This window comes from Papilio machaon, chromosome 12, assembly GCF_912999745.1.
Source record: "Papilio machaon chromosome 12, ilPapMach1.1, whole genome shotgun sequence".
Lineage (NCBI taxonomy): Eukaryota > Metazoa > Arthropoda > Insecta > Lepidoptera > Papilionidae > Papilio > Papilio machaon.
In genome coordinates, this window is record NC_059997.1 from 3,053,251 (window position 1) to 3,079,492 (window position 26,242).

The 26,242-nt window shown below is 33.1% G+C and overlaps 2 protein-coding genes across 2 annotated transcripts; one reads left to right on the forward strand and one right to left on the reverse strand.

Annotated features, from left to right (window-relative positions):
* Nucleotides 1–4,269: 4,269 nt before the first annotated feature.
* LOC106713702 (WW domain-binding protein 11) lies at nt 4,270–10,225 on the reverse strand. The gene is made up of 10 exons (XM_045680248.1): nt 9,966–10,225; nt 9,754–9,879; nt 9,323–9,420; nt 8,815–8,961; nt 8,310–8,420; nt 7,238–7,393; nt 6,577–6,821; nt 5,964–6,115; nt 4,958–5,287; nt 4,270–4,517 (listed from the first exon to the last, which is right to left on the reverse strand). The coding sequence occupies exons 1-10, from the start codon at nt 10,027–10,029 to the stop codon at nt 4,306–4,308; spliced, it is 1,641 nt and encodes a 546-aa protein (XP_045536204.1). The 5' UTR covers nt 10,030–10,225; the 3' UTR covers nt 4,270–4,305.
* Nucleotides 10,226–11,445: 1,220 nt separating this feature from the next.
* LOC106713741 (arf-GAP with dual PH domain-containing protein 1) lies at nt 11,446–24,506 on the forward strand. Its single transcript, XM_014506589.2, has 7 exons — nt 11,446–11,662; nt 18,226–18,451; nt 19,438–19,611; nt 22,302–22,478; nt 23,033–23,268; nt 23,853–24,047; nt 24,338–24,506. The coding sequence occupies exons 1-7, from the start codon at nt 11,581–11,583 to the stop codon at nt 24,400–24,402; spliced, it is 1,155 nt and encodes a 384-aa protein (XP_014362075.1). The 5' UTR covers nt 11,446–11,580; the 3' UTR covers nt 24,403–24,506.
* Nucleotides 24,507–26,242: the final 1,736 nt, after the last annotated feature.

The following is a 26,242-nucleotide window of genomic DNA, read 5'->3' on the forward strand; positions in this document are numbered from 1 at the left end:
AACACGAAACATTCTTATTTTCATTTGAATTTTTAAGAGCCCAAACCGCTAAAGCTACTGGAACAACCTACCTAAAGTTTTATTTTCTTTTTTTTTATATGAAAAGGTGGCAAACGAGCAAACGGTCATCTGAGTTCGCCGAAATAGCGGGGCTACCGTTGCCCATGGACATCCCCAAATGCAGATGCGTTGCCTACCTTTAATCAACGGAGGAGGGGACGCACAGAAAGAGGAAATTTCCCCTTCCCATGCGTCCCTCTTCCGTCAAATCCACTTCCCCTTCTTATCCTTTCCTAATAAGAAAAGATTGTGAAGGGAAGAGGACAAAAATTAGGCCGCCGGCACCACACTCATCAGACGAAACGCGGAATTGCTTCCACTTTACGCCTGTCTTCTGTGTAGTCGTGGTATTTCACCGGGCGAGCCGGCCAATTCGTGCAACTGATGTTGTTGTTGCTGGCGTCTACCACTGTAAAATTATTTACCATAGTTTTATGAAAATCTGTCCCGTGATTTAGGCGGTTTCATATTAAGATACAAACATGTTAACATCAATTTATTTTAGAGAAACGACTACCGACGTTACTATCCAGCTTGTTTTAGACCAGAAACTTAGGCTTAGTTGAACCCCTGCATTTCTTCTTCAACTTGTGAACTCGTAATTCCATTTCCCAACATTGTCTTCTGTGAGCTCCAGAGGATGTTGCCTACTTTAGTAATGACTGACTTACTGAGGGGTTTTAAGATCAAAATCCCCGTTTAAAAACATATTTTCATCTGTATTTTGTTAAAGATTACAGGGATTTAAATATGTTTTATATTAAGATTTTGCTCTAATTAAATAAAAAAAATAAAATTAATTAAATTTTACAACCTGGGTTACAACGCGAATCCAGAAGAGGGAATCAAGCAAAATCTAAGGTATAATTTAATTTTAAGTTATTTTTTGTAAGCAAGATCTAAGCAACATTATTTGTTAATTATGTTTAAAAGCCATTTAAAGTCACAAACAACTGATTGTATGTAAATATAGTAATTTTATAATGGAAATAAATTAAAGTTTTCGGTCAATTAAACAACCTTAATGGTAAGGTTTTTCTGATGCTTCCGGTAATGTCACTTGACTTCGACAAAAGTAAAGAAACATTGTTTACTGTGAAGTCGTTAACTGGCACATTTAAATAAACTATTTAAAATTTTGTAAAAACGCTTATAACCATTTTCGTATTGATTGAATGCTATATTGGGTTTAAAAAAAATTGTCCATTCTGCATACAGGTTTGGTTTCTTCGTAGTCAATATACCTATGTATATTATGTTAAAAAATAAGCCTATGCTACTCTAGGATACATTAACTATCTTCCATCAAAATTCTCCTCATGATCGGTCCAGCCGTTTCAGAGATTACTCGGAAAAAAACAGGAACTGTCATACCGACATGCTTCGTAGTAGTTATGAACATGTGGATGTGTCGCTGTCACATTGTATAATCCGCCGTATTACATTACGGCTAACTGTTATCAAAAACAGAGCTGTTTTGAAATGCGGCGGATCAACGAGTAGCCGGATTGAATACGGCTAAATAAAATAGTTTCGGAATGTGTTCAGCGCCACGAGACATTCAACACTAGGCTAGCCACCATGTAATAAATGTTAAGAAGACTGTCTAAGATCTCCATAAATTACCCTGTTTTTGATAACATCTAGCCGTAATGTCATACGGCGGACTATAAAATGTAACTGCGACAGATATACAAGACTACGCTTTGTTTACTCAGTAACTCTAAATTTATTGGAATAATTTACATAATGTGTGACAAAGTTTCCTAATATAATTTTAAAGAATTAACCCTTCAACCGCTTGCTATGGCTACTGCGACCGACAAATATATTTTATAAATATGTGAGGTGAACAAATGTGATGCCAATAAAAATTGAGGTCCTTATCTCGGATCAGTAATCACAGATAATATTCATTTCCGAATAATTTGAAAAAAATTAAATCATTGTAGATAATAGAACCCGAAACTGTTCTGAATTTTGATAATTACATTATTAACTTAACTTTCTTTATGTAACATATTTCGTGATTTTTTAAATAAAATGATTATAAAATTATATAGATAACTAACTGTCGCCCGCGACTCCGCGGGCGACAGTTAGTATCGCGCGGAATTAAAAGAAAACGTAATAAGTAGCCTATGTGTTCCTTTAGACTGTGATCTACAGCTGTGCTTTGAGATCCGTTGAGCCGTTCCGGAGATACCTTCAAACAAACATCCACCCATCAAAACAATCGCATTTATAATATTAGTAAGATAAGTTAATACATAAATAAAATAATATCAATTCTAACTTAATAAAAATAAATATATGGTAAAAAAATCGATGTACATGTTTGTCATCTAAATATGTATGTATTCAAGAGTAGTTTTCCTAAACGTCGTCAAAACTGAAATCACTATCGCCGCTGTTAACGCGGAAGATTTAATACCTTCTATGAACGACACATTTTAATCGAGTGTCGCTACTCGCGTGCCATTTGTATTATTTGTTTCTGTTAAAAGCGGCAGTTAAAAGGTACAACTTTTGGACATAATGTCAAAAATGTGGGATATACTTGTTTTATTAATGTATGTTTAATATAATAACCAGATAACTAAAAAAAAACAACTGGATACACCTGAATGTAAAGGTCACAGAAGGAATTTTTTTTTTGCGTTTTTTTATGTAAATGAAATTTTAACGGTAAAGGAAGTTTTAGTTATTGCATCATTTGGCTGATTTCCATTTAATGTACTATAGTGGAATATATAACTCGAATCTCCTTTAGACGAAATTATCGGACCACGATGATGATAATGATGATTGTGATAATGATGGTTTCCGCAGTGGAGTGAATACTGCCGAAACACGTTGAGAAGTAAAAAAAAATAAGTTTGCATATTTTGTCCCTTATGCGTTCACAAGCCATCTTACTGATATTAAAAATACGAATGTTTATATGGATGGGTGGATTGGTGGATTGATGAATGAATTAATGTTTGTTAGAAGGTATCTCTAGAACGGTGCAACAGATCTCACTGAAACTTGGCATAGACTAGACTACTAATTAAGTATTCTTTAATTCCGCGCGGACGGATTCGCGGGCGATAGCTAGTTTATCATAATCTTAACATTGAACCTTCGGTATTATATTCTAAGGACATAAAGGTTACTGACCTAATGTTTGCGGGTGAATTAAAAATAAAAGTGTTTTCAATAATAATTCATCTTTCTATAACCCGACTAACGTAGAGAGTAATGTTTTTCGAACAATGTTACTTTGTTTTATGTATGTGGGTTAGTATGTATGTAAACTAATTCCATTGTGACGGGCTAGAGCCTTAACGACTGAACCGATTTTGATGAGTGAGTTGTCATTCGATTTGTCTTTTTTTCCCGGAGTGTCATAGTGTTATTACATCGACGTAACACATTTATACTGGACGTGAGATGAAATACTAAAAAAAAAAAATTACGCAAATATTTTTTCTCACTCACTATAACTTTTTTTTTGCTTAATAGTTTTGCGATGTTTTCGAATATATACATTAAGTTTTAAATAAATATAACAACAGTTTATTAAACTAAAATTTTTACAATCTTTGTTTTATTTTTATTGTTGAGTTTTTTGGTTTATTTATACTAAGAGTAGGTTATTGACCTTAGTTTTAATCATAATTTATTTTATATTTTCTTCATTTTATGTACTCCTTGAATATATATGGTTAATTAGATATATACTGAGTACAATAACAATGTAAAATATGTATGCTGTATTTTACAGTACATTACTTTATAAGGTAATAGAAACGGCCGACCTCACGCAATGAAAGTCTGATGTAGGCTAACCAGTGAACGATGAAGCCAAGAAACATTTTTAATTAATTAGTGGCCAAGAAATCTTACTAATATTATAAATGCGTGTGTTTAGATGGATGGATGTTTGTTTGAAGGTATCTCCGGAACGGCTCAACGGATCTCAGTGAAATTTGGCACAGATGTAGATCATAGTCTGGAAGAACACATAGGCTACTTATTATGTTTTTTAACTCCGCGCGGACGGTGTCGCGGGCGACAGCTAGTTATTAATAATTTACACTGCAAGTCACTTAATTACCTTTACGAGTGATGTATATTTAGATTCTTTGGAAATAGATAACCCGATTTAGTTTACGTGTACGGCGAAACTGTTGAATAAAAATGGAAGTAAAAAAAACACATTGCGACTTATTCTAATATTTATTAAAACATATAAAAGAACTATAAAAGGCCCTCCATTTCTTTCATGAACTGCATATAGGCGTCGTCCTTGCTGGGGGCCTTGGGTACGTCGAGTTGTCGCTGCAGGGCCCCCGTCTTAGCATTGGGCCGGCTCTTCTTGTCCTCGCGCTTCACTCGCAACGCGGAGGGCACGAAGCGAGTTACGTCCGCTGATAAGTTGCGGATCTGAGGCTTCGCGCTTATCGTCGCACCTAAATACATAGTGATTATACATAATCTATTATCTTCATCGTGAGTTTCCACTGCTGAATAGCTATATAAAAATATAATTTCATCCCTTCACAATTTAAAAAATAATACAAAAATAAATTACGGCAATGGAATATCGTTGTTACACGAATGAAAATCCTAATAAAAAAAAAGTAAAAAGCAACATAATATTTTAAATGATGCCTTCTGAGAAAAGTGATAATTAGAAAATTGATATGAGTTTTTAAACTTAATCATGTAATAACATCAGAAAACGTCAATTTCAGCTAATCTTACTAAAATTATAAATGCAAAAGTTTAGATGGATGGATGTTTGTTTGAAGATAATTACGGAACGACTCAATGGATCTTGATGAAATTTGGTAAAGATATAGAGCGTTTGCGACAACTAGTAAGAAAATATTGTAAACAAAATTGTTACCTTGTGGTGCATCTTTCTTCTGTATGAGTTGTGGGGCCGCAGTGAGCACCGAGACTTGTGGTGGGGGCGGCACCAGCGGGCGCAGCAGGCGGGGCGGAGCGCCGGGCGGCGGGCCGGGCGGCCGCAGCGCAACACGCGGCGGCATGCCGGGCGGCGGGCCGGGCGGTGGTCCGGGCGGAGCGCCGGGCGGTGGTCCGGGCGGAGCGCCGGGCGGAGGTCCGGGCGGAGCGCCGGGCGGAGGGCCGGGCGGAGCACCCGCCAAGCCCAGCACCTGAACCCCGGCCGGTATCCCGGGCGGTGCACTCGACATTCTTATCGGCGCTCGTAAACCTATTACGGAGACACAAAATCTATAGAACTAATTAGCAGGCCTAATTTTAGTCCTACACCCTTTTCTTATTAGGAAAGGATGGGAATGGGAAGTGGATTTGGCGGAATAGGGGACGCAAAGGAAGGGCAAATATCCACTTTCTGTGCGTCCCCTTCTCTGTTGATTGAAGATAGGCAACGCATCTGTTTTTTTGGATGATATCTATGAGCAACGGTCGCCTCGCATTTCGGCGAATTCAGTGGCCGTTTAATCGTTTGACACTTTTTCATACAAAAAATTACTAAAAATGTTCTTTCTTGAACACTATGTATATGCTTAACTTATAAAGAAGAAAGAAAATGTTTATCTGTCTGTCCGAAAGTTCACGATTGGCCGAAGTTAACTAATCTATACAAGAAATTATAGATTTTTTGATTCCGAGCTAACAAAGTTGCAGAAGAGCGCTAGTTATTGCAACACAAAGTTAAAAGAAGCAAACTGCCTCACACAGATTGTAGGTTTCCCATACTAAAGTACACTACTAAATTCCGAGTGCAACACTAAGTGGTGATTAAGAACAATATGCTTATTAAAAAACTAGAAAAGCAAAAAAAACACAGAACTCTTAAAAATATTTCGATAACAGTTAAAATGAGAACTTTTCATTGACCAGTAGAATATTGTTTAACATATTACCAGGAGGCAGTAATGGCGGCGGCATCTGTCGTATCTCAGCGCCGGGCGGCTCGAGGGCGAAGTCCGCGTGATGCATCATGTGATGGTGGTTCTCTGTGTCGCTGTCGGAGTCGCTGTCCCTTCCCCCGCCGGTGCGCTTCAAAGCATTCAATCTGAAATTATATCCAATTACAAATTTAAACCCTGCCTCCTACCTACTTTACGAGGATGTGAATGCTAAATGATTGCATTTTTTTATTTCTATAGTACAGTACTATAACAAAAAGTAGATCATTATCGGACCCACATTATTGTTATAACCAGAAATCAAATAAGCTTTATTAAAAAAACAACTTTATTGGACAAATATTATTTTTGAAAACTGAAACCATCATAGTAAGTTTTTAAAAAAGACGGTGTTTTGTTGCAGTTCAATGTAAACATGACGGCTTACATCAAATTTAACAATTTTAAATGTTTTCGCGCCTCAGAAACCTTAAAAAACCTAAAAAAAAACACATCGATATATATGAACTTACTGAACAACAAAAAACAAAAACAATTTTTGTACAAAAAGTAAAGATCTTCATTTGCATTATTAAATTTGTTAAATCTACCGTCTACTATAAAATACCTCGTATTTAGATCAGCAGCTCTATCCCTTTCCCTCTTCTTATGGACCTCTTCCATTTCTTTCATGAAGTCGTCAATATTCTGTCCGGAGAGTGCCAACATCCTTTGCTGCAATGAAGTGGGTTTGTGCGCGTGCGCAGACGCGGGCGGCGACGCAGAGTGCTCCTCATCCATCGCCTCGCCGTCAAAGTCCTCGTGTGCAACTTTACTTGGCGCAGTTTTAGCTTCTAAAGTAACACCCATGAGCTAAAGAAAAAACTTTAATAAACTTTTAAGCTTGTAAAAAACACAGGAGTTCTGAAAAAATAAACTATTAAGATTTCAGTTTTGTAGACGCCTGCAGATAATGCAGCAGCAATTATACATGAAAATTATTTGCAATTAGTAATTAGTAAGTAAACAATGAAAAACTTTTTAATAGCAATAAGAGTCAGTAAATAAATAAACAAAAACCTGTGAAACAAAAAAAAACAATTGTCTTAAAATATGCCACTTTTAAAAGTTTTGAGAGGTTCGGCTGTGCATAATAAGTAACGAAACAAACAAAATAACTGACTCAAGTGTCTAAAAATACATCAATCATTTTTTTTGTAAAAAAAAAAAGGTAAAGGTATACACATTAAATTAAATCAAACAAACATAAAAAAATAATTTATACGTACAGATTCCCCAGGCGGTCCTTCATCGGGGAAATCAGAGAAACGTAAACTCTTCTTTTCCTTGTGTGATTCATGTTTCATTGCTTCGAATATTAAGACCGAGTAGTTAGGCGGAGGACCTGGCGGTACTCCTGGAGGTTCAATGCCCACTGGCCTTTCCTGAAAACATCTAATTACTCAACCCCAAAATAAAACCAAAAAAAAAAGTTGGTGACTACGTAATTGAAGGTGGAACTAATAAAAATAACGAATTCAAAATGCTTGAGTCTGTATTTAAAAAGATGGCGGTTTGTTCTGTAATTTGGGTAAACAACCATTTCAGTTATTTAATAAATGTAATTCCCTTCACACAACAAAGACAAACTTCGATACTAACTACTAGTTTCACTTTTGTACTCAAATTGTATTGACATCTTAACATAAGACAAATTTATATGAATGTAATTTATTATTAAAACTATGTGTATATGTACCAATACTACCAAAACTAATACCAAAAGTTGATGAAATAATAAAAAAATGTTCACATTTACCGATATTAATCAATAATCTAACCTTAAATAATAAAAACAAAAAACAAACTGTATAGGTTAGGTTAGGTTTAGAATATTACAATAAAATCGAAAAACTAGGTTAGGTTAGTTTTGGAACATTTTAAATCAAAAACAAATTACCAAGCGAAATTATCTATTTCCCTACTGTTATATTTTCTACTAATATAAAAATGTAATAATGACAAAAATGGTGAGTATTATCAAGTTTGTTAATAGGTAAAAGTACGAAAAAAATAAATACTATTAGTCTTACCAACGAGAATAATGAATTATTAATAGAAATGGCAAAAAGTGGTGAATTTCAATATTATATTCACATATGACAATTAATAATAATTATTCATTTATCAATTTACCATAACATATATTTAGAATGAAAATATATTTATTTCTGTCATTAGCATTTGGCCAGTCCAGTTTGTAAATGTACTAAATATACTAAATGGGGTAATAAAACTATTGTACGCAGTCTATGCCACTATATAAAAAGTATTAGTTACCAAATAAACAATAAAACTTACTCTGTAAACGGAATCCTTCTTCAAAATGGGCTTCGGCAATATTGGATGTACAGTATCCAATGGTAAAGGAATTTGTGATGGTACATTACCATATATTAAATTGTCAGGAACCTATGAAAAACAGATTACTACAGTTATATAGGTAAAGTATACTTAAAATTGAATTATAACAGACAACTTCTAAAAGCGAGAAACTCGCTAAGCGAGACAAATATCACAGTTTCTTAAACTCTCGCTTAATCAGCTTCAACTGTTTCCAATTCAAACTCTTAACCAACATAAGATAAATATCTTAAGTATTTTTGGTGAAACACTTTTCCTCACATAACTATATAAGATTAGATATATTACAATATAACACCATTTATTTCAGATTTTTCACAAAATAATAAAAAAACATATATTGTAATAGCCGAAATGTATGGAATTTGACAATCCTCTACTTAATTTTAGCTTTGTTTCAAACAGAAATATAGTAATAGTTATGATAGCTTAATTTGATTACTTGTAGTGTAGGTAATGGAATATCATCCACTTGCACAGACTGAGCGTGTTTCACAGATTCATAATAAGATATTAAATGTGCCCGTCTCTTTTCATACTCCATCTCTTGTCTTTTAAGTTCAACCCATTTTTCTGGATCATCTTTGTCCTGAAATAAAAAACAATTTTTATGAGTTCCAGTTTCACAAAAAAACAATGATGAAAATTCTACTGAACATTTCTATAGTTTGATGTAAGGCTGTTTTTGGTATCTCTTGTGTTAATGGCAGAGGTTTATAAGGTCTAAAATGTTTTTTTTTAAATGATTTTATATATTGTAGATGGCACTGGAAATCAACTACAGGCTAACCTTAAGTAATGTTTTTAATTATTAATACAATGGAACCTGAATAAGTGAAAGTCCAAGGGACCACAATATTTTTCTATCTTATCTTGATTTCTGCCTTTTCCAGTTCTTGCTTAGCCAGGTTCAACTGTATATGAATTAGATGAAAAGTTTTATTACTTACATACATCTTGAGAACTCTATCAAATGTTTCCTTTAATTTTTTTCTTTTCTCCTTTAAAACTTTTTCATTTAGAGGCGAAGGCTGCAGCACATTGTACTCTTAAAAATAATGGTAAATCAGTTAACAAACTATCTGTTATTTATTATTCATAAAACCTTGCTATTAGAAACAGACAAATCTCCAGACATCTTACAATTTAATTGAAGTAAGTTTTCCCCTTGCTTTATATTTTATTCATAGTTGAAAATTAACTACTGCATTTTTAACATAAAGAATCTTACTAGCAAGTAGCTACATAACTAACTTTATCATCTTCATAGATGTGGAAATTACAAGCACTGCCGCAATAGCTAAAGGTGATACAGGAAAGATTTTGCATCTTTTAAATATGGGATCAAAGAAGTGAAATGTAATAAATATTTTAAAATTACCCATTTCATCAATTTTCTGCAACTCTTCAAGAATTTGTGTTGGATCTTTCATTTTAAGCACAGCCGCTCTAACCAATTGCCTTTGCTTCTTATTTTTCTTTAACTCTTTCTTCCTGGCTTCCTTTCCTAGTTTTATAAATTCAAAGATTGTTATAAATAAATACAATAGATATTATTCAATTATAAAATAAATTTTTGTAACCAATACTTACGTGCTTGATCCGTAGGATTCATATATTTACCACTTTTAGTGGTATTTATTGACCGACGCCCCATTTTTACTTCTTTACTTTCTTAGTCTTACAATAAAAGTTTTTTTTGTAGTATTAATATAGTTTACATTCAAGTATTCTTAAATATCTTTAAAAAAGCATAGCATTTCATTGCTGCTACTTGTTTTATAATTGACAACTGACAACTTCTGACAGTGACAGATAAAACGGGTTTCAAACTTTCAAAGAGTAGGTAGGTATTTTGAAAGCCTATCATTTTGAGTACAGATTATATTTACGGTAGAACAGTAGGTATAGGTAGATATATATATATATATTTTTTTTTCGTAGTCTTTAGAGAATTCTACAATGCCATTAAATTAAAATAAAGACTGAGGGCGTTATGAATTACATTTTTCCTAAAGTACGCACTCTTGTAAGATTCCTCATCACAAACAAATAGAGCTGCAAAATGTGATTCTTTTGTGTATTATATTTTACTGCATATTAATCTGTCTACATGTAAAGTAGTAAAACAAAACGAATGTTACTATCACATTACAGATGAATCCGTTTATAATGACATCGAAAGGAATTAACAAGCAAAAGCAACACGTCAAATTAAAATCTTTGCTGTGTAATTACTACATAACAAGCGGAGTTATAAAACACGGAATCTACTGTACAAACAAAAGTAGTTTATGTTATTTAAATACTAGAAATAATCTTCTTATATATATAAAAGAAAGTAGTGTTAGTTACACTATTTATAACTCAAGATCGGTCGAACTGATTTAGCTGAAAATTGATGGGGAGGTAGCATAGAACTAGGAGACCGACTTTAGGAACGACGATAGGAACTTTTTTATCTTGTGTGCATTTTTTTTATTCCGCGCGGACGGAGTCGCGGGTAAAAGCTAATTAACAATATATATTCTATAATTACTACTTCTATAAATACTTCTTATAAAACTATTTTTTTAATTTAAACGTAGTAGTAACGTAATATTGCAATTGAAATACAAAAGTCTCAAATATATTATAACTAGAGATACATTAACGCACAATAAAGTTTAAGTTGCCTCTATCAGAATGTCCAGACAGTATCATTTATGTGTAGGTATGTATTCTTGAGATTTCATACATACATAAGTCTACTTAGTATTTACGCGAGACGGCGAAGTCCGACGCGACGACCGGGCGGCGGGTGGCGGGCGTTTGCATTACGTCGCTGCACGTACTACGCCATGCGCACACAAATAAAAGTTTTACGAGGCACCACTATACACTGCACAAATACTTATATCGTATATTTTACTACTCACAGATTTCATTCATGTACCGAAACTAGACCTCTCTTTCTATCTCATTCATCCTAATCGTTTTTGTGTACGAGTGGGTGAAACAGCGAAGTTGTCACGTATGGTCGGCGCTCGTCGAGTCGTCGGCTCGTTGTACCGAGAGTGCTTCGGGCGTCAGGTCGAAGTCGAAGTCTCGCTCGCTCCCTCGCCCGTACGCAGTAGAGATCGCTCGTCGCGTTCAAAGCGTGCGTTCGACTTTCGGGCGGCGACGTACGTTAGTAGCGTGTGTTCATTATTGATGCAAAAGTTCCACGATGGTAGATCATAACGAGAAATTGTTACAGGAGTTGCTTAAGAAAAGTGGAAATAATGTTTGTGCCGATTGTGGAAGCGAAGGTATGTTACAGTGTTTTTAACTAGTCATTAATCTTAACTCGTAAAACGTGGTATTTCTATGGGGTAGTGAACAGGCGGGGGGCGTAAGTGCGTCCATGCTCTGGAGTTCAGTGACCTCGACGTAAAATGCATTCAATCAAAACAAATAATCAAAATAGAGCGTAATAACATTGACATACAATTTCGTCATGTAGAGTCGTAGTTATCTTATAAATAAAATGCTTAAGGTCTCTGTTTACAGAGCCTAAATAGGTAGCAGCTAATTGAGGATTGATTTTCTTTGACCGAAAGCATGCCTCGAAGTTTATATTGAATCATCAGTGTTATTTTTTATATTATTTAATTTTGAAGTAAAGCTAACGTCCCTGAAACGTTGAAATTAAAAATGTTTTGTTCTTTGTTTTTATTACGATAATTGTTATTGATAACTAAAACTACTATATTTATGTATGTATGTTTTTATCGACATGCGTATTTTGGAGTAACATGTGAGTGTATCCAGTTATATCTAGATAACATAATATGATGTCTAAATGGTAACGGTACAATCAATTTCTGTACAACAGATGAGTCATATACGGCAAGTTCCTTCTCTTGCGTCCTTTAGCAATTCCAGGCGTTTGTAAACACTGCCATACATATTATGTAGCAGCTTCAAAGCTATAACCCTATGGGTTTTCTTATATCTTAAAATGACATGATGTAGGACCTACTAATACATTTAAGAAAAAATAAATGTATTTATAAAAACGCGCGAAAAAAAAATTGCTCTACAATTTATTGCGGAATAGTTTTTTAGTTTTACTCAAAATAGAAAATTGTTTTTTTATCCTAGAGTCATGGAAAATATGGTCGTAGTGTGGAATATTACGTTTAACATTTTTTTATTGAAAAGAAAAAAACTCTGTTCAACTGTTTTTTCCACTTTTAAAATTACCATTGCGTGATTAGTTTTCGTTTGGTTTAGTAAATTATAGTGTAACTATTTCAAAAATCCTTTCGCAAAGATAAAAAAATTTAAAGTATGCTACAATGCCTTTGTTTTTTCTTAAGGTATTTCAGTGGCTTTTAGTTAAGCGTCGGTGTTTACATAGAAATTACTACATTTTGACATTAATTTCACAATGCTGTTGGAGAAGTTTTTGTACGTAATTATTATGGGCGATTAAAAAAAAATAATAGATATCTATCAGAATAAATACTTTCAATAAGTAACAATCGCTTACAAAGCCACGTGTAACAGCTAGTTTTTATGTATGTATGTTACGATTTAACCCTGGATTTCTGAGACCAAAATCCCTACTTAATACATATTGTTATCTCTGTTTTGTCAAAGATATTGAGAACGGTGAAGATATGTTTTATACAGAGATTTTGAAACCCTCAGAAACCCACGATAAATCAGATTATGTCCACTTGTAACTTATTTCTCATTACATCGTTATAAAAAAGATGCTTTCCCGGAAAAGTGCCCATTTATGTCTTTCTAACGAAAAGTTACCGGCTTTGTTCGGTCGTTGACCTGGTAAGAAAAAAACCTCAAGTCTATTATTTATTATTATGATATTCGTTACGTATATTATAATACAAGCTGTCGCCCGCGACTCCTTCTGCGCAGAATTAAAAAAATATAATATAATAAATAGCCTATGTGTCCTTCCAGACTATGTTCTACATCTGTGCTAAATTTCATCAAGATCCGTTGAGCCGTTCCGGAGATACCTTCAAACAAACATCCATCCACCTAAACATTCGCATTTATAATATAAGATTATCATTTTCATTTAATTGCTATTTCAACGTGTACACTATACTGTGATAAACGGGATTAATTTTTGCTCTGTTGCTTCCGAAATACGATTTTTTTTATGATTGACGTTATATCTTGCGATCATCCGAACTGACTGACATTAATTATAATTTCACTTGTTTTTTTAACCGGCAATTATAAAATCCAATTAATAAAATATTTCAAAATTATAATTTCAAAACTTAACCGATATATTTGTTACTTAAATCGAACACCACCGTGTAAAAACCGCTTTACAGTTGAACCTGGTTAAGCAAAAGTCCAAAGAGCCGCAATTTTTTCTTACATATAGATATGGAATTTGACGTTTGCATGTTTGCAAGTCTATGAAGAAAATCGGTATTAACTATTTCGTTAGTATTTATAAATCTTACTAATATTATAAACGCGAAAGTTTAGATCATCAGCTCGCCAAATTAGGAATAACTAGGCCATAGTCAATCACGATGGCCCAGTGCGGGTTGCTTGACTTCACATCTTTGAATTTCTTTTCAGATATGTGCAGGTTGTATCACAATGTTTTCCTCCACCGTAAGAACGTCGGATAAATGTACATATGTTAATCGAAAAACACATTGGTACATGGCGGGTATCGAACCCAGGACTATGACATTGCAAGTCAAATGCTTAACCCCTGAGCAAGATAGTACGCTCTGTAATACCTATGTATTACATTGTGAATAATATGAACATTGTAGGCTCTTATTTTCGTTATATTCTCCGACGATATTTTAAACACATATTTATCGATAATACTTATCTAGTAATTTCTACTATGTTATGATATTTGTTATGCAATAAATTCTATGTTTATTTTATTACGATAATCGCGCGTAAAAGTTCAATGACCTTAAACACATTGGCCCTGCTATCATTGAATGTCGTCAATATACCATACATTGATAATTACTGCTTTTTATGTTAATTAGACATTATCACTAGTTTCAAGTTCCGATATACCTCTACATAAATATATAGTTATCTCTACTGTTCTCAATGAAAATAAGAGGGATGACATGTGTTTGTACAGCGCAAAATCACAATTAAGACAGAGTAAAAAGTATTAAGACAATGTTCGTATAATAATCATTCATTTATTAGTCCAGTGTTATATGTTTATTTATATTTATTACCGTGCATTTCTGAAACCAAAATCTCTATATAAAACATAACGTCGTCTCTTTTATTATTATTGACAAAACACTTATAAACAACATGTTTTAAACGGAGTTTGAGAAACCCACGATTAGAGATTCAAAATATTAATTTCTTATATTTATAATCTCAAAAGAGTCACAAGCGTGAATATGTATGTATTTATTTTAAAAAGACAACTATTACCTTATTAAGTAATTAGGTATTTCTGTTAAATTAAAAAATCATCTTATCTTATTAGGTAAAGTTAATTATTGACGTACCTACAATGAAGGTCGTTTGCAGAAGTATAATGACTGATAACAAAACGTCCAATGAATATTACGACAATTTATAGAACATACTTTGATAAATGTGTAAAATGCACTGAATCCAAATTAAAAACCAAAGGCTATGAAGATGAGGTGACGTCAACCAATCTTCACTGGACCTAATTGCTTGGCGAAGTCCAAGTTACCTTTGATTTAAGGTTCTTCTTCTTCTGTTTGGACGTACTGGTATTTTATGAGCTGACGACAATTTGCAATTCGGAAGCTCATCGTGAAGATGAATGCGATTTTTGTCATATAAAGGTTTATAATTTAATTTATTATACATAAATAGACTATTAGTAATTGTATTATTCATTTATTATGATGTGAAACCTCAGTAATGCCTAGCGCTTCTCAAACTTTCAATAAAAATCCATAGTTTTATCATTTTTATTTAACTTATTTTGTGTAGTTAACTAATTTTGTATCGAATATTCAGTGTCGGTGGCTCAGGGGTTAAGCACTTGACTTGCAATCTGCAGGTTCTGGGTTCGAATCCCGCCATGTGTACCAATGTGTTTTTCGATTTACATATGTACATTTATCTGACGTTGCAACCTGTACATGTCTGAGAAGAAATTCAATGATATGTGTGAAGTCAACCAACCCGCTTTGGGCCAGCGTGGTTGACTATGGCCTAGTCATCCCTAACTTAGGGTAGGCTCGGAGACCCTCAGTGGGAACGTACAGTGAGCTGATGATGATGTGTAGACATCGTTATAGGTTTGTTATTTATTCTCACTTATCCTTTTATGTCTTGTACTTATATTTATAACAATTGTTTACTACAATTTCTGTAGTTATCTTTAACAGAACAGAGCTGCACATTACATATGTAGGTACACACATTAGTTTATTGTCGATAACTCAAGCGATATTTCCAAGCCGATACGACTTAGCTTGTAAATTGTATTAGAAAATCCTCTGTTAAACGACGTCATCTGGGCACTTACAGCTTACTCTGGTATTTATTCTTGAGGTTAAAACATCAGCTGATCGGAAACTGGGCCCGTTTGCATCGTTAATACACAACAATAACCATCCGCCACGACAATCAAGTGGTTCAATAAATATGACGTTCAATGTATGAAAGCAGCTCACCGCAGCTATCAAAAGTGAGAATAGCTCACGGGTCATTTAGTTGTCCGGTCCTAACTAAGATTTGTTGCTTAAATGGATTTGATTGAAACGTTTCTCACCGAAACCTGTTTAGGAACATATGCGAAGATCCACCCGCAACTATTATGTCCGAAAACATACCGTGTGTGTTATTTACGAACGTCGAGAGGCCTCAGCGTGCATGTTGTCTCGTGACGTCGTGTCGGTGTGCACCCACACATACAAATGCTTGTAAACATGAAACGAAGTGATGCAAGCGCCTATATTTTGTTCAGGTATATTAAATGATCTTCAATCGACTTTTGACAGTGTAGTTTTTTTTTCTCTAAAATAATAGACAAACTATAGACCATTTGGTTAAGATGGTTAGCCAATACTGTTATGACTTATTTAATATTACTTTCGCGATATTTGTTATTCGGAACTTAGATATCATAAGAAATAAAGTAACATAGGTTGTTTTGATAAGATATGTTGTACTTGCGTCACGAGGTAGAGTGTGTACGCTTTGCTTTACCTTTCACAAGACGTTTGTGTGAATTCGACGATGAAATGTTAAAAGATTTTTTACGCAATTAAAAACTAAAGTATTTAAATGGTTTCCGTTTCTAATTAAAAACCTGATACATTATTATCCGGTACTGCGATACCCCGTATATTATTTTGTATACTATATTCAAAGTGGATTTACTCTGCAATTGGCAGACATATTCATTATACAAAGATTTTAATTTTTTTGTATCTTTCCAAAATCTTTTACACGCACAATTTTTTTGTTGCATTAATTAACGTAATGAACTTCTTCTCAGAATTATTTTTTTAACATCTTTAGGTTTCCTTATAGAAACTTCGCGGGAGCTAAGAGCTGCTTCTATTTTGATTCGGACCATCGCAACGAGTAGTTTTTATCTTTTCTTGCTCTAAGTTGGGCGTGTATATTTGATTCATATTTTACATATACGTACCCATATGAATATAAGTCGATTTGAGTGTTTTTTTCCTATATTGTTTATTTTAGACGCGTCATCTATTTGCGGAGTGACGTCATCAAAATTTCCTGCTCTGTTGACAAAATGCGACGCCGTTATCGCACTTAGATAAGCGTAGATAGATACACGTTCACAAACAAACTACTTGTTATCGTCAATTACTTTATGACTCTCAAATACTTAGCATATATTAACATTTAAAATAACAAATCTAATTAACATTAACACTGATACAATTATTTGGCTTATAACTAAATATTTATTTTTTTAATTTATTAAAAAAACTAATACCATATTTTAATATATCCGTCGAATTTGAATTGGCGACAGGCGGCCGGTCGTAAAAAATTAGGCCAAAACTTTAAGGTTTATAAAACTTTGTGCGCCGACCCCACGTGAGTAGGATAAGACCAGGGAGATGATGACAAAAATTACACTGATAAACCTGTCTTTGCCTAGTGCATAATGAACGACACATCCTTCGTTAGATTCAAAATAAAAAATAAAACCATGAAATTAATTTTCTCTTATCATTTTGAGTGTGAAATGATGTCATCGTTGCTTTAATAATTAGACTGGAATGTCACCGTAAATCATTAACCACTTTAATATACCTACACAAATAACTCACATTTTGATAAATAAGCGCTTGCAACTTTGGTTCTAAAGTTATTATTTTAATTTAGTACATTTTATTGTTAAATTACTAAAATTCATAGGTAATTTATAAATCAATATTTATTAGTCTGTGTGTCTGTCGTCAAATCTGTATTTGTTCCGGTTCATCTCCAAAACGGCTCGACGTATTTTGAAGGGACTTTTACTGTAATGTAGCTGATGTATGCAGGATTAACTTAGCATACCTACTTTTTTTTATTCTGCGTTGACGAAGTCGCGAGCAACAGCTGGTGTATAAATAAGATGAAATAAAATTCACTTTATTTTATTGTTCCTGTTAAGTATATAAGTTTTTAATATGTTCTCAAATCGTAACTTCGTTCAATCGTTAGGTTATTTAACAATTTCAGCATAGTTTAGTCACTATTTAGATTATTATGTAATATTTTTATGTAACAGATGAAAGATCCGTTAATTTGTCCTTTAATGTACTTTTCTCATCCTAAATCTCAAAAGTAGACCACATAACAACTCCGAATTATAATTTTTTTCTTCTTCCAGACCCGGACTGGGCGTCGTACAACTTGGGCATTTTCATCTGCATGCGATGTGCCAGTATCCACCGCAGTATGGGGGCGCACATCAGTAAAGTAAAGCATCTTGAACTCGACCGTTGGGAAGATTCACAGGTGCAGCGTATGAAGGAAGTAGGAAACACAGCCGCAAAGAACAAATACGAAGAGAGAGTCCCACCCTGTTATCGACGACCTACGAAGAATGACCCACAGTAAGTATAAAAACTCAAAATGGTCAGCATGTATTACACTTGGTCTTAATAATTTTTAAACAATAATTTGACACCAATCGAAATATGAATTTGTGTAATTTTAAGCGATTTCTTGTTATTATTAAGCTTTCTGACTTCCCTTTTTATATTAAACTGACAGTTGACAAAACTATTTAAGGCAATACGAATTAGCGACTTTAAAGAAAATTAATTGAACACAAACATTTACAATTGTCAAACAAATCATTAACGACTACTAGGAAATAATTATACTATTTATTACTACGATATGTATGTCCGTAACATGGATCGAAATGATATTAGAACCGGTTCGTCTGTCTTCAATTCTTTTAAACAGTTTTACACCTACTTGGACTACTTTTTTTTACTTTCTGAATGATTCATTCATGAACCACAAGAGAGAGCCATTGCTTTGAAGTGTTAAATATTGTTAAACTTTTATTTGGGAATATTTAGTGAATAATCTGAGAAAGAGGGAGATAAAAAGAGAAAGCGAGCGACATTTTCTATTATCTATTCAACAAATATCTATTGTTGAATAGATTAATTTATTTTCGTTGTAGATCGATAGATCGTTTATATGTTTTTTTGCAAAGATCAAAGACCACCTTCGTCTGTAGTGTCGAATTTCTGTAGCCGGCTTTGCTGAATTTCATGTTTTAGAATGGTCCTGAAATTAACGTAAAGCTTATAAAGTGTCGAAGTTTCTACACCCACACATATAGAAACTAGCAGATTTTATAATGAAAATGTTTGTGAAATATCATATCACGATGTATATTTTTTATAATCTATATGTAAATACTAAAGAGATACATTATCATTTTATAACTAACATATATCATATATCTTTTGTTTCATTACACATTTTTCTAAGTAATTTGCTTTGTAAACATGCTTTATTACATCGCTCAAATAAATTGCATAAAGTAAAAATTGTTTATGTATGAATAAAATAATTCCAGGGTATTAATCGAGCAATGGATACGTGCTAAATACGAGCGGGAAGAATTCTGTCATCCTGAGCGGCAGAACTATCTGTCAGGCTACATGGAGGGATTCCTGATGAAGCGGGGCAAAGAGGACAGCCGCTACCAGAGAAGGAAGTTTGTTTTAAATGAAAACGAGGATACTTTAAAGTAAGTATAGTTACTTTGGGAGAATAGCTGGTACCATATTTCGACCACAACATCACTTACTTCAGCAAAAAAAGTGTATGATACACGAAATGTATGAATTCCAATTGAGAACAGAAAGCCCACATTGGTGGCTTAAAGTTCGTAAAGTGAAAAGTGTAAAGGCGTTGGGATAGACGTTGACAATTGTTTTGCTGCCTTGTTATATATAGGAAGGATAGCAAAAAAATATGGCCATATTCATTCATCGATTACATCATTACTAAATAAAAAAAATCCAATGCTTTTATTACATTTTATCACCAAATAAAGCTTTTTATAACATTTGTAATGCTTTTATTATTAGGAGCTAACATTATGCTGGAGTTAACTGTAGGTACATTTGTTATTACAATTGATGCAAAATTATTTCTAACTTTAACTAATTTCTACATTAGAATTAAAAACCAAGTGCTAATTATTTCCGGTAATTAAATATAAAACTTTTTATGTATAAATTATTTACGCATTCATGTCGAGACAAAGTTAATTCGCATGTTTTTCTATCATCATTAAATTTAATTACACATAAATATGAATGTTTGTGAATGTTTTTGTAATGTTGTATAATCTGTACACCTGCCTCATTAAATATTGCAGAAGCATAATGTTTACCTTGATCGTTATTCGCGTCTGTTTTTAGCTTGTTACAAGAAATATTAATAAAAAAAAATAATCGCTCTGCATTTAAAAGAAGTACCTATCAAGCTATTTATAATCAGTGGATTAAACTTCTGTCAAAATATAAATGCCATTAAGAATTAAAAAAAAATGATTGACATTTTGGCGCGAAAATAAACGTCTATTCGGCGGGTGACGTATGCTCGACGAAAACTTCCACACCTTCGTATTTAAATGAAATACGTACTACGTCAAGGTCTTACAAATATTGACTTGCAACGTCATTTTAAAACTAACAAATCGTTTGACGCAAATATGAGACTATAAATAATTAACGAAATAAATCTTTATTTACATAAATTGGAATGACATTATTTTATTAATTAATATTTTTTTTTGCAATTTTAGGTTTCTTAGTTTTTCACGGATGTAAATGTACGTTTTTTCCCTTCCATTTCCACAGCCTGAACCGAAATTATGGGTTACGAAAAGTTATGTGTCATTGAAAACGTTTTCCTCCACGAAGTGACTCATAAGGGTAACTACAAATAGGGTTTTTCGTGGTTGTCTATATTCATTTAAAACTCAAATTTGACAAATGGAAACCATTACAAACTGTTACCATATAGTATATTAATTTTTCAACAAACAGTCCCAATAGCGCGTTAACGATTTCTCGTGAAAATCTGACGTACCAAAAAATTATGACTGACGCTTCATTAGATCAACAGTAACTTAAAAGTTGAACGGTTACTATGTCACGTTGTCTGACATCAAATATCGAATTATTTACGATCGAGTCATTTACGTGGACTTACAAGATCCAATAATATATCTAGCAGTTACCTGCGAGTTTGAGAGAGCAGAATTAAAAAAAAACTAGTTATAAATATAGTCTATGTCACCCACGGGTGGTGTAGCTTTCCAATGGGGAATAATTTTTTTTAATCGACTTAGTAATTTCAGAGCTTATTCAATGTAAAAAAACAAACAATATTGCCTGTTTATAATATTTATATGATACCATTTGCCTGGAAACTAAAAAAAAAATATCCTTACACCACCTCTTGCTAGGGACTTCGTCCGAGTGGAATAAAAAAAAACGAACTTGTTAAGTTTCTTTGTGTTCTCTATCTATACAAAATATCATCCAGATCAATTCTTCTGTAAATAACTTGCGATAAAAATTTTCGCAATAATAATATTCAATTATTATTAGCAACAAAGCTAAATTTAAAGGTCGTAGTGCCCTAAATAGGTTTAATGCGTGATTATATCGTATCAGTCGACGCGATTACAGAAATGTAAACTGAAGGTAAACAAAGTATCAAATAGATAATCTCCACCATAAATATATAAATATTATATTATATCAATATAAATAAATTCAAAGCGTAATAAAATATTCCCTTTCTATTTGTTATCTGCGTTATAACTCAAACAGACGGAAAATCAATTAATCTTGAGTATTCGCTTGTAAAAATTAATTGCAAACATATTTTACCGGATTTTTTTGTTCTTGTCAAAGTTTTGTCAAAATTGAAAAGTAAAAATTAAGTTCTTCTTAGTTTGGCTTAAATGTAATCGACCTGGTCCTTAGGTACCATCACCCTAGTGAGGACTGTGGTCGAGCCACGAGTTGTATCGGTCGCTTTTTCGATCGGCTCCATCTCAAAAACTTTGCTCGTTGGAGGTAAGAGCAAAATTCAAACTACGGATATAAAACTTTTGTCCAAATCTTCGTTCAAATATACATTTATGCATTCTGGCTCGATCCCCACAAAATAAACTGAACAGGTAATATTCTTATCGGTTTATATCTTGTTTTTGTCGCGTATTGAAGTAAACATGTTTTTTTATTCGCAAAGATATTTGACGAGTGCTGACGCATCATTACATTGACGCTTTTTAAATTCTAACAACGTTCATTGATCATTATCCTCATCTGACATCATCGATAATAAGTTAATGAACGTATACACAAAAATGTTAGTATATTCGAATATTTCATTCAATCGGATGTTTTTTCTCAGGTACCATGTTAAAGAGAACAAAGAACCTAAGGGTGTGCTCAGATTGTCGGAGTTAAACGTCGCTTTTGCACCAGCCAAGATCGGCCATATGAACTCCATGCAGCTGACCTTCATGAAAGACGGCTCAACGAGGCATATCTACGTGTATCATGAGGACCCTGAAGTTATTAACTATTGGTAAGTCTTACAATGTACAGAGAATTGTTAGGACCAAAGACTTACAATGCAGAGAGAGAACTGTTCAAACAAAATCGAAAGATATGCATATTTAAATCTTACTAATATTATAAATTCGAATGTTTAGATGGATGGATGGATGTTAGAAGGTATCTCCATAACGGCTCAACGAACCTTGATGAAATTAGGCACAGATGTAGAACATAGTCTGGAATAACAGACTGTTTATTACGTTTTCTATTAATTCCGCGCGTACGGAGTCGCGGGCGACAGCTACTTTTAAATAAAATTAAAGTAACTAAAGTACAAATTATAGTTAGAGTCTGCGTAAATGAATATTTATTTCAATATTTAGTGTTTTTCCGGTTTCATTTTTTCTAAAATTAACATTAAAATAATTATTCGTTCTTTTACTGCTCTTATTTGAGGTGAAGGTAAAACATACAAACATGTAATGGATTTTACCTTTACAAGCAAACATAATGACAAATGTAATAACAAAATGTTTGTAAAGAATTTTCTCATACGACTGACATCACATAATATTTCTCAAGGTACATGGCTATCCGTTGTGCTAAACTGCACCTACTTCAAGTTGCGTTCCCATCAACGCCCCAATCCGACCTCGTCCTGCGGCTACCAAAAGACTTCGCCCGGGAAGGCTGGCTGTGGAAGACGGGACCTCGGTCATCTGACGTGCACCGACGCCGGTGGTTCACCTTGGACAACAGAAAACTGATGTACCACGATGAACCGCTCGATGCTTACCCTAAAGGAGAGATATTTATTGGTAGGTACACTCTATCTTTCATCTAGTTGACATGCACAGCAATGAAAAATGCGTTTGCCAACTCTAAATTGAACAAAATAGTGTCAACAAGGGAACACGTAATAAAACCACGACCTTCAGATGCAGACTGATTTATTTTCACTTTACTTATGACTACCCTAAGTATACGTTTACAAAAACCGACAACCCCCTTTTAAACAAAAACGAAAAAAAGTACATCAATATAAAAAAATAGGAAAAAAAAAACCATTATATATTATATAAATTAGACTAACACATGCCTTATAAAACATTGTATGTAATTTGTGTAACAATGCTCTTGGGTATCAATTAAAACAATGAAAACCTCTTTGTTTTTCAAAGAAATATTTTGTTTGTAACATGTAAATTATATAGGTAATTAATAGCGCGTTTTAATAATTGTCTTTGTCTAAGTTTGAGGACTTAGAGAATTTAATTAATTCATTTTAATTTAATTATCTTGTATTTCTTTTCTTTTTAATCCACTTTGTTTCTTTCTACAACTAAACCAATCCAGGTGTCTTCAACTTCAGTCAGTTTTAGACATTTTTGTCGGTTTCCAGGTCACGAATCCAATGGTTACTGCATCAAAGTATCCAACACGGGCAACGGTTGCAAAGAGGCTCGCTTCCCCTTCCACGTGGTGACTCCCGAGCGCACGTACTCTCTGGCCGCCACCACGCACGAGGACCGCGCCTGCTGGCTCGCCGTCATACAGCAGACCATCAAGAGACCGCTCACTCCTCAGGACTCCACCAGTAAGTTGTCTTTTACTTTCCGACTCAAACAATACAAGCTTTACAATATTTAGCATATTCATATAGATGTCTCATGGCCTCAAAATTTCCTTCCCTTCTTGTATACAATAGTTTGAAAGATATTTTCAGTCATTTTATAAAAAGTGAGCGAACAAAATCTAATTTAAAAAATTATGAAAATAACTTTATATTAATTTTTTTTTTTTACTAAAATTATTATTTTTAATATTTAATTTTAAAATTTCTATCCGCATTAGAAGGCAAATTAAAAAAGGATTTCTTTTTTTCAGTCGAAGCTACCCTCGTTCGTAAAAGAACGTCATCGAATTCCATCAGCATATTCTCTGGGAGGTAGTTCTGAGGAACCGATGTATTTAAGCTCCGGAATGGTTGTTCCTTATTCTGTATACAACGCCTCACAACATCATCGAATCTTTTCGAATGCATAAACAGTACTAACATCCCGTTCGGCAAGAAGATAGCATAAAGTTCTCTTAATGTTAACATTATTCAAGATCTGATATCAGAAATGATAACCAAAAAATCAACATAAAGTTAACATAAAGCTCTCTTATGAGCCATCTAGCGCCATCTTTTAGAGATCATTAAAAAGATATCAGAAAGATAACATTTTCTAGATATCATAAAGTTAACGTTTTTATGTTAAAATTAAGAGGCTAGTGTAAAATTAAAATTGACATGGAAAATAGGTTTAATTATTGTTTATTTGATAACACAATGAATAATAACGATATGACATACCAATATAAATAATCTTATTATTAAAATTATAAATACTTTTACGGCTCAAGTAATGATATAGGAGTTTTAAATGGTGGTGGTTGCTGATCCTTTTGGCTCACGTACGTGGCAGGTGGCATTGGTATATTATTTATTCCGCTATCTGAAAATAAAGTGTTTTATTAATAAGGAACAAAATAATTATATATAATTGAACAACTTTATTTGTTACATAACCTCATTATCAGAAGAACTTGACGATGATATTATCCTCTTTCTACTTTTAGTTTCTTACTTTTACATCTTGTGTTGAATCCTAAAAAAATATCAAATTAGAAATTGAAAATATTCATTAAATTTTAGCGCATTCTAAATTTTATCAGACACTTTTACAAAGACGATGCTGATAAGTTTTTTTTTTATTATGTATGAATTAAATGAACAAAATTGTATACAAATGTTTAAAGTTAGAAATATTTTAAAAAGTAAAATATTTAAACTGCATTTAATTAAAATAGCGACGAGCATCGTCTTACAACAATTTTAAATAATTTAATTAGTTATAAAATATAAAAAAAATGTGTTTATAACCTATATTCATACTTACAAGTTTATTTGTTCGGCAATTAAATTCTTGATAACTAACTGAATAATAAGAATCACAAATACTATTAATTATAGTTTCAACCAGTATGTTAAGTCAAAAATATTACGTTTATGTTGTAATAATTGAATAAAACCACTTAGCAATGCCGAACGAATTACGATGCAATTCACGCTTGTCAACAATCACTCTTTAATGGATGAGTGAGAGGTCCGTATAGAACAAAATGGCCGCTGTTGTCGCGAAAAGTACTAACAATTCAATTTTTCGTATATTTCAATTTCGAATTATTTTTGAATTGAACACCAAATTTATTTTTGAAAAAGTAACTAGAATTGTTTTTTAAAAATGATTATTAAGGAAATTCAATAAATCTGAAATTTTTTTAAAGTTTTATTAACAAAAAAATATGTTCTCGAAAAGTCATCATTTAGTTATCATTGAGATTGCTTTAAAATGACATCGACAAAAAGTTATCGAAAAGACAACATTTTGCTGAGCTCTAAAAGTCAACATGTTTCAGACAACATTATGTCATCTTTCTGACTTTTATGCCGAACGGGATCCTATAGGGAATATGCATGGGTTTTTTTTTTACTATTTTTTAAACGTTTCTACTAGTTATAACATAAGCAGAAAAAATATAACGCATGAAAAATACAAACTATAAAGCTAAAAAAAATATTAAAATCAAAATCATTTTCGTGTCGCTTAAATGCGGCCATACTTGTGACTATAATTATTTTTAATTTTAAAACTCGGTAACATACAGATGAAACACTTTAAAAATGAATTTCTCTAAAGAAATCAATTAATTACTGTAAATTTTCTGTACATTGGCAGCACTGCG